This window comes from Montipora foliosa, chromosome 7 (assembly GCF_036669935.1).
Source record: "Montipora foliosa isolate CH-2021 chromosome 7, ASM3666993v2, whole genome shotgun sequence".
NCBI lineage: Eukaryota > Metazoa > Cnidaria > Anthozoa > Scleractinia > Acroporidae > Montipora > Montipora foliosa.
In genome coordinates, this window is record NC_090875.1 from 19035446 (window position 1) to 19045445 (window position 10000).

At 42.5% G+C, this 10000-nt stretch overlaps 2 protein-coding genes across 2 annotated transcripts in view; both read right to left on the bottom strand.

Moving 5' to 3' along the window:
• LOC138011080 (E3 ubiquitin-protein ligase RNF123-like) overlaps positions 1–10000 on the bottom strand; it is a 50275-nt gene that overhangs the window by 7362 nt on the left and 32913 nt on the right. Inside the window, exons 31-34 of the mRNA XM_068858077.1 lie at positions 9612–9707; positions 7037–7126; positions 884–959; positions 198–282 (exon numbers count right to left, since the gene is read on the bottom strand). Coding sequence (XP_068714178.1) covers positions 198–282; positions 884–959; positions 7037–7126; positions 9612–9707 — 347 coding nt within the window. The remainder of the gene's footprint in view (positions 1–197; positions 283–883; positions 960–7036; positions 7127–9611; positions 9708–10000) is intronic.
• Positions 1511–4398, bottom strand: LOC138010560 (E3 ubiquitin-protein ligase TRIM71-like). Its single transcript, XM_068857540.1, has one exon. The coding sequence runs from the start codon at positions 3874–3876 to the stop codon at positions 1696–1698; it is 2181 nt and encodes a 726-aa protein (XP_068713641.1). The 5' UTR covers positions 3877–4398; the 3' UTR covers positions 1511–1695.

Genomic DNA, 10000 nt, shown 5'->3' on the forward strand with positions numbered 1-10000 from the left:
AAGGTTGGCATTCTCAAATGTTGTAATTCTTTACAAATTCTCTGTAGCTCATTGGTAGAGCAGCCCGAAGCAAGCAGTCGGAAAGTCGGATGCTCGACTCCAGCTAGAAGAACTCGGATTTTTTCCGAGTATTTCCGAGTCATCATCGACAAACGAAACGAATCTCTTCAACAACAACGACGATGGCGTCGACGAACCTTTCTCTTGTTCCATCCATAAGCAAGGTCAGTAAAATTCCAGTCACAGCGCCGAGTACAGGAAACCTATCAACTGTTTCCAAGCCTAATAAAGCAACGAAAACTGTCAACTCTCCTGAAACGTGGCTATTTCGCGGTGCCACGTTTGTTCGACTATTTTCCGCGCTTTACAAAAACCATCACTTAAGTCCAATGGGCTGAATCGCGTGCGAAGGTGGTTCGGGGATCATTGTTCGTTGATCGTGTATCGCGGGCCGTGGGTCTTCAACCTCGTTCCCAGGTCTCCATATCGACAAAGAGACCCTGGGAACGAGGCTGGTGGGTCTTGAGTGGTGTGTCTCGAGTCGCGTGTTGCGAGGAGTGCCCCGAGACTTGGAGGCGTGCATCACGAGCCTAGTGTCGTGTAACGCTTATCAAGTGAGAAGCTCCTTTTCCCTGTTACTCACTATCCTTTCATTTACTTCCGCTAACGAATCACGACACCTTACGACTTATCGTATTATCCACTCGCCCTTGTCAATGTGCCGTGAAGACAACATAAAGACATTTAGAGGGAGAACAGGGCACGAGACTAGGATTAGTGCATTTTAATTATTGTTTTTCTTTGGAAACGAAGGTTGGTTTCTCTTAACATCTGCAACTACATGACGTCAAATGAACCCATCGAAGTTAGCGTGAAATCTTACCTGGCAGATGCAGCCTCGTGACATTTTCGAACAAGTTTGAACTCGCAGTGACACGATTAAGAACTTGAGTAAGTAACTAAAAAGATTAAAAACAAGATGGAATGCAATCTTAGCATGAAACTGATAAGAACGCTCCGGGGTAATCCCTTAGAAGCAGAAACTGAGGAGCCAGCATGTAAACAGCTAGAAAGTGGGAGGTCTGTCAAGAGGTCCGAGACACCAACTGGGGCATCAGTGATCGTGCAACCCTGAAATTTTACGGCTTTACTTTCTATACTGCTTCAGTAAAGTTCATCACTGTGATGGTCTAAAATCTCAGCATGCACCCACTTGTTGCACGATAGTGTCATTAGTCCTAGCATATGACACGAATGACCAATACCGTGACATATTCACTTTCTCCCCGCTTAACGTCAACTGGACGTTTAGGGGGGAGGGGCTATGGTCGTGGACGTTAGTGAGGTGCACTTTTGAACAGTAGCAACCTGGCGCATTTTTAGAACGCGTGTCACAAAATTGAAGAGAAAGCAGGACAAGTTTAACAAGAAAAGGATTTAAATTGTGACCTTTAAAACTCTGCCCTTAGTCCCCATAAATTCTACATTTTACAGTGTTGTCTTTTTTTTATTGTATCCTTAACAACTAATAAATTTTTACAATACCAAACTTAACGCTTAGCTTTCTTATATACATATTGTACATACGTTCGGAAACACAACTGAATCTTTTTCCATACATGTTCAGTTTTTCAATGTCTGACCTAAACGTCTAACTGACGTTAAGCGGGGGCAAATTGGATGTGTCGACGGCCCCTAATTGGAAACATAAACGCAGTCTTTATCTGAGTCGGCTACTACGAGACTGTCATCATTGTTTATAGCAACATAAGAAGGGAAGCCATTTTCGAAACACTGTCCTTCTATTTTACTCAAAAACTTGCCGCCCAGGGTGAAGAGTTGCAGCCTATGGTTAACTGTATCACACACAATCAGTCGATTGTACTTGTCAATAACAAGTCCAAGAGGATTATTAAACTGGTCATCATTGGACCCCTCACAGCCAATGTCATGTAAATAAACTCCTCTTTCGTCAAATACCTTGACACATCCAGCAGAGTAATAAGAAACAAAGAATTTGTCCTGGTGATAAATAGCGCAGGATGGGTATTTATCACAGTCTGGGGCACTGAAGGACTGGAGCAAGTCATTCCCGTCAGGGGAGAGGACCTTGATTTTGTTGTCCACAAGGTCAGTTATGATTATACGACCATCACTCGCAATGGAAAGGTGAAGTGGTCCATAAATATGTATATCACTGATGTGTTTGATCAACTGACCTTCCTCACTGAATAGACGAAGTTTATTGTTGCTTCCCAGAATTAAAGCCAGCAGATCACCAGAGTCTGTAAATACCACGGAATAAGGTTCACCATCAAGTCTTATTTCCCTTTGAAACTTTCCTTCGCCGATAAACAGTTGAATTCTCTTATTCCGCCCATCTGCAACAGCAATCGTTCCAGTTTTATCACTCACATCAATATCGTTAATGTGATCAAATTCGCCTCGTCCCTTCCCTTTTGAACCAAACTGAAAGGAAAATTGATATTGAAACTGATGAGCCTGAACAATCCAAGAACTACCAGTCAACGGCTGTCCATTCACAAGGATCTCTACTCTAAGTTGTCCGGCAAGCTGTGGTGTGTATGTCACTGTGTATTTGCCGTCTTTGGTGTCTTTAATGTCTGTCTTCAGTTGATCACCTTCCGAAGTCAATAGGTCGACTCTGATTTTATCATCTTGTTGATAACATTGCAATCCCTCTGAATCCTTTGTAACAATAGCAAAGTACTTATCCTTTCTTTCGTCTACTTCCTTGCTGTCTTGACCTTCAGCTAGGCACTTTGATGGATCAGTCTTGGTGACAACAACTCGATCCATAAGATCCAATTTCTTTTCCACCAAGTAATGTAAATGTGGCGACTTGTAAAGATCGGGTTTTCTTGCTTGAAACAGTTCGTTGCAGCGTCCCAGGATGGCGTGATTTGTTTGTAGAATTTCGACGCTGAAGTTTCTTTCTAAGATACTCTGACAGCGTTCGGCGCAGCTTTTCAGTTGAGTGGCAACCAGCTCGAAGTTTTCAAGTCGCGTTGCGTGATGTTTTTGTTCCGCTTCATAAATTTCGCGAAACTTCTCCTTCATTTTCCTCTCGTGTTCTCGCAAATCATGAATCAATTTTTCCACAGTGTCTATCATTTTCTTTTCTTCGTTCAAAATTTCAATTTTGTTTTTGTTTTTTAGCTCAGTTTGTTTCTTAATTTCACTCTCATACCTGACAATTTCCGCCATCACTTTAGCCACAGCCTCGGCCATTTGCATCTTTTGTTCTTGTGCAGCTTTCTGAATGTCTGCCATGGTGTGTCGATTATGACTCACTACAGTGCATTTGTGGCAAATCAGAACTTCACAGTCTTCGCAATAAAATTCCAGGGGTTGATCTTCATGATATTGCTTTGAACACATAACGGGTCTGTGGATCAAATCTTGCACATCTTGCGCTTGCAGTTTGTCGATCAAAACATTGCGATGACCCCTTGAAGTCTTCAAGCGTTGGTGAGCTTTAAAACAAGATGCACACAGAAAATTCTGGCACACGAAACAGTAACATGTTGCAGTGTTGTTCTCGTCGCAACTATTGCATCTTTGAGACTGTAGGCTGCCATCTTCTAGAGCGAGAACATCCACCAATCGGTTGAGATGAAACGATGACGGCAAATAGTCGAAGGAGTCTGTTTCGGGAATTTGGAATGACGTCTGGCAAACCGGGCATTTGATCGTTGCTTTTAGCTGTCTCCTTGCGAAGTTTGCATGTTTGTCGAGACACTCCAGGCAGAATGAGTGAAGACATGGTAATGTCTTGGGATTTTTGACTGTCTCTATGCACAATGGGCATTCTGCTTCCTTTTTAAGATTCCAGAAAAGCTGTTGAACATCCATGATGAAGCCAAACAGGGCAAAATAATAGTGACGTCATTGAAATCACGGGACTGTGTCCAGTTGAGTGGAACCTCGTTGGTGTCTCAACGCCACTGCACTCTTTCTCGCTTATGTCACATGAAGTCTTTAGAGACATTCTAGTCATTCTAATGCACTTTAGCTCTTACTGACCCATTTTAAAATCGCAAAACTTATTTTTTGAACTGAATCAGGCGCAGAACAACACAACCAGGAGGCAGTGTTGCCCAGTGGTTAGGGCCCTTGTTGTTTTGTTTTGTTTTGTTTTGTTTTACGAGACATCTGGTTTGTCTCTTCTACTGGGCAACCCTGCCCAGAGGGAAGGAGCACGAACAGGACTCGAGGTCCTATGCGAGGTGCTCCACCCTACCCTATCCAGACCAGAAAGACCAGACCACAACACCGGGAACTACATGCCCTACTCTTTACGACAAGTGGACGGGTTCTTTTACGTCCCACATGCAGGATTATGAACATTGAAGGGTTGTGAGACGGGACCTCCGGTTTATCGTCCTTATCCGAAACGACTAGAGAGTCTAACCATTTGCAGATGTAATTACAAAGGCAGCACTTTCTCCTCAGTTATTTAAAGACCCTGAGTGTTGGTCCGGCCGGAGTTGAACTCACGACCTCCCGCGTGACAGCCCGGTGCTCAACCAACTGAGCCACCGGTGCCTTGTAATCCGGGGATCCCGGGTTCAAGACCCGCTCTGACCACTCGTTGAATCTGATCCTGGTAGTCCCTGGTTCAACTTTCCAGCTGCACTTGTAAATAGCCAACTGGTTTGCCTCCAGCTAGTTGGGATTCTTAACAGTTGCTGTTGTTGTTGTTGTTGTTGTTGTTGTTGTTGTTGTTGTTGTTCTGTTCCGTCATTTCGCTGTGTTTCATTGGCCCTGAAAAGCCCCTATGGGGAGTGGTCAATGAAGTATGTATTGTATTATGTGGTATAAACAAAGTTAAAGGAGCATTTACATATAAGAATGGCAGCCAAAGGCTGATGAGAACCTGCGGGTATGACTGCTATTGGACAGCTATTGTCGAAATGATGTCTCTCAATTTTACTCTAACGCTTTGCCATCCAGGGTGAAGAACTCAGTACAGCCTTTGGTTAACTCCATCACACACAATCAGATGGTCGTGCTTGTCAATAACGAGTCCATAAGGACGATTAAACTGGCCATTATTTCACCCCTTACAGCGAATGTCATGTAAATACACTGCCGTTTTGTTAAATACCTTGACGCAATTAGCAAGGTTATAAGAAACAAAAAAAAATGTCCTGGTGATAAATAGCGCAATTTGGGGATTCAAAGCAGTATGGGACCGTATGGGGCACTGAAGGATTGTAGCAAGTCATTCCCGTCGGGGAGGAGGACCTTGATTTTATAGTCCAAACAGTCAGTTGGAAAAGGCTCCGGGGATCACAAGATGCTTATCACTGATGTATTTGATGAAGTGACTCTTCACTGAACAGACGAAGCTTATTCTCACTTTTCGGAACTAAAGTCAGCAGGTCATCAGAGTCTGTAAATGCCAGAGAACAAGGTACACGATCAAGTCTAATCTCACTTCGAAATTTTCCTTCAAAGCTCAACAGTTGAATTATTTTATTCCGCCCATCTGCAATAGCAATCGTTCCCGTTTGCCCACTCACATCAACATCGGTAACGCGTTCAAATCCCCCTCGCCCCTCCCCTCTTGAACCAAACTGAAAGGCAAATTGATCTTAAGGCTGATGAGCCTGTACAACAAAAGAGCTGTCAGTCAGCGGCTGACCATTCACATGCACCCCTACTCTATGTTGTCTGGCACCAGGAGCCCATGAGTAGGAGCCCCCATGTGCACTATATCCTTGAGTCAACCTTTGCAGGTATCTTTCTATTTTTAGAACCAACCCTTCAGCAGGAGACTGACATTCAGGGATCGCGTTAACGCAGAAATCGTGCATTTTTACGCAAATAAAATCCAAAAAATGCATCATCGAAATTTTAATGCGTCCCAGGACGCAAGGCACTGACTTAAATAACTCACACAACTTTCTTTGATTTGTCAGTATATTCTGTTGTTTGTAAAACTGTTGGAGCGATCTGTGATCATAATTGAAGTTCTAAGAAATGGGGTTTAAAACATCTAAAAAGGTTAAAACTAAATTTTCGACCGCCTTCTGCGGTCTTCTTCAGAGGAATGTACTCTGCAAGTCACTGAATGCCAATATATAGCAAAAGACGTCACTGTTCGTTGCTCCTAAGGGAGGAAACCAGTGATGCGTAAACCTTTGGAAAGGGTGCTCTTTCATGAACAGAGTTCTTGTCCAGGAATGAATGTAACGGCTCTAAAAAAAGCCTTTGTCGGCCGGTCCTATGCATATGCGTCAATATTAATTCCAAGTTGGTTACTCTATTTTTCTCATAATTTAAAACATACTCTTTTTCTCGCAGAGGGTCACCAAGATTTTGGGACCCCCAAAAAATGCTTGGGACCCCAATTTGGCCGAACATGCGGGTCCCAGGACCCAGATTGAAAAATCCTAGCGCCATCCCTGGACATTTACATTAATTTACATCAATTCGCACAATTTGCGTACATTGTTTTTGCTATTTTTGTCTTCGTTAGACAATGAATTTCTTCTGATTGGCTATTTTAAACAGCGCGTGCAGTGCCGAACAACTCGTGGCGTTCTAAAAATAGAAATATACGGGCAAAGGTTGACTCATAGGGCTTGTATGGGGAAGGCAAGCTCCTACTGATGGGCTCCTGCTGGCACTTTGTGGTATGAATGTCACCTTGTATTTGCCGTCTTTGGTGTCTTAAATGACTGTTTTCAGTTGATCACCTTCCGAAGTCAATATGTCGACTTGGATTTTATCATCTCCTTGATAACCTTGCAATCCCTCTGAATCCATTGTAACAATTACAAAATATGTCAACTTTCTATCTTTTATTTCTCTGCTGTCTAGTCTTGACCTTTCGCTAAGTACTTTGAGGGATCATTTTTGGCGACTTGATCCTTATGATCCAATTTCTTTTCCATCAAGTATTCTAAATTTGGCGCCTTGTTTTCTTGCACTAAACAGCTCTTTCGCGCTATTCTCCTAGTGCTTGGCTCTTTACAAACTTAAAACACCAGCCTTTATGATTTACCTGGAAAAGACGAGCGATGTGTAATTCGGCAGATTGTCGTTTCCAGTCTGTAAACACTTCAGGAGCAACGGATGCCACCATTTCTAACACCTGTCGAGTAAGGCAAGTTACAAAATGAATAACAACTGAGAAGTAGATCCCATTCCTGTTTAAAGAAATGACTTCGAAATTTAATATACAGGTCCCACTTATTCAAAAGGTGGATAACGCTACCCACCGGATAAATCACTATCCACTGGATAGCGCAATTGGCTTCGCTATGGCTTATACACTGGATATTTAACAATTAGACCCGTGGACCCTTGAGGGCGAAGGGTCTAATTGTTTTAGTATCACCCAACTAGTCGGACAGAGAAGGCAATAATAAAGTTAGCAAATGCAAGTTGAAGAAATAGTTATTTGGGAATAAAACGAAAGAAAGCGTCACGCTTTTCGCTACTCGAGGACTATTTACTAATTAATTGGGTGATACTAAAGTGATTTAGTATCACCCAACTACTGGACTAATGCAAATCCTGCATTTTGATTGGCTACGCTAGTAGAGGACTATTAGTAATAGTCCTCGAGTAGCGAAAAGCGTGACGCTTTCTTTCGTTTTATTCCCAAATAAATATTTCTTTAACTTGCATTTGCTAACTTTATTATTGCCTTTTCTGTCCGGATAGTTGGGTGATACTAAAACAATTAGACCCTTCGCCCTCAAGGGCCACGGGTCAATAGCCCATTCGGCTTCGCCTCATGGGCTATTGATCCGTAGCCCTTGCGGGCTACGGGTCTAATTGTTAATTATCCGGTAGATAGCGCTATCCATCGTTTGAACAACTGGGCACTGATGGTTTGCAATCAACCAGCCGGAGACACGAATAATCCGTACAAAATTTTCGAGAACAAACAAAGAGTATTATGGTATTTTTGAAAGTGGCTTATACAGCTACGTAATAAAATCATGATATTTTGAATAGACGTCATAATGTGTCACAAGATGTCTTCTTCAGCCTAAGAACATCATGTATTGCACTTTGGTCAGGGTTCTGGTCAAGGTCATGGTTAGAGAGTCATTTTGTGACGCCTACACCACGTAACGCGAATCTCACTTATGTAGCGATATAGACCTCTTTCAAAATGGCGGCCAAATAAAAAATTCTTTTGTTTTTTTAATGCTAATAAGCCTCTCTAGCCTCGCTACAACGTGCAAATTTCAAAAGAATATTTGCTTCAAAATGAGGCCAGTAGGTCTAATTTACATAAATACAAAAGAATGTAAAGGTGGTTGCCATTTACGAAAGTGGTCTATTGGACACAAAAAACCTTAAATAACAATGACCACAACCAGGTTTTCTGAGCCCGCGATGCTGAGCACCCCCAGCAAACCATTGTTTTAACGAAAACCGCTGGTCAGCAACCTGGTTCTGGTCATTGCTGTCTAAGGTCTTCCATTGGTCACTCTGGTTCGCTTTGGAGGCTCGGGAAACTGTTTCAACATTCCCTTCAACATCCGTTCGATTTTCCATTTATTTTATTTTTGTATTTAAAGATTCACCCTATAAGGTGGGTGTTAAATACAATAGGACGCTAAGTCCCCTTCTAGGTATTTACACCTAAACACATCATCAACATTTGGTTCAACAATGCTTCACGAGAGGCCTGGTATTCAGTTCCAGGTTGCAGCCGCGGTTGTTACTATGGATACAGACATCGATATAACATCGAGAAACCGATTACTGCGCACGTGCATACCAAACAATGTTGGTGCCAAACAGCTTCAACGTAATTCAACATTCGCGTCGTGCATACAGCGAGAGCTAACGAAATTTAAATTGACGAATGAGAATCCAGCAAGCAGGAAAAACTGCGCTATCCGACGTCACGGCAATAGGTTCCCAGTTAAAGGGCCAAAAAAACATTTAACACATTTTGTGGCAACTTTTTTGTCAACAAATTAAACTTGACGGAAAAACTGGTTTGCCGGCAAACGGCGATTCGAACGTCAGCTGATGTGCTTTTTTTGGTTCTTATTTGTGATTTTTTCTAACTATTTTAAGACGAATTCAGTCTGGTCCAAGTGTGAGAAGACGTGAAGACTGTATTGAAATGTATTTATTTGTGCGAACGTCGTGAAAAAAACTTTGGTTGCGTTCTTTCGACAGTGTATGTAGATCGAAAACAACGTCATTTACGCACACGAATTCACCGTTTCCAGCGAGAGGGTAAATGATTGACAGGATAGCGCAGTTTTGACTGCCGCGCGCACTGAGGGCGCGGGTTACGTATGCACGACGATAACAAAAAAAGAATAATGTTGAATGGTTGTTGAAGCAAAAACTCATTCAACACGGATTAATGTTTCAACACGGTTGAAAGGAAGGAGGGGAGGGGGGGAAGAGAGACGATTTGAACATCGCTGTTCAACAAAATCCAACGGATGTTAAAGCCGTCTGCGCTGGCCTTAACAAAGGGCTCGAAACATCATTCCGTCTTCACGCAGTGGTAATTCGATATTTATCAAATCGTTCAACAAAACCACATTTTGGTGTGCAGTATCCTTTCCCGTTCATTCGTTTCACTTTTGCCTTACCCTCATCAAACCAACTGTCAAGTCAAAACACACTGCGCATGTCCGAAGCTGCCGTGAGTCTAGAATAGTCTCCATTCGATGGGTGGCTTGTTGAATCTACAACAACGAAAATGGTGAAAACGATTGGACAACGATTTTTTCCCAGACAAATGTTAAGACACTAAACTATTAACCCTCTGACCCCGAGAAGTGATCAGCATGTAAATTCTCCTCGCAACTTCAATTAAATGTTATTCAAGCAGTTGCTGAGAATCAAGATAATTGTTAGCTTAACAGGTCTGATCTTGATATAACCCCAAATTCTCATGACTACCCAACAAAGAAATCTACGGTACTAGTTCGGAGAATGAACGTTTAGATCGCAGGGAAGAAAGTGTTAATAACGACCT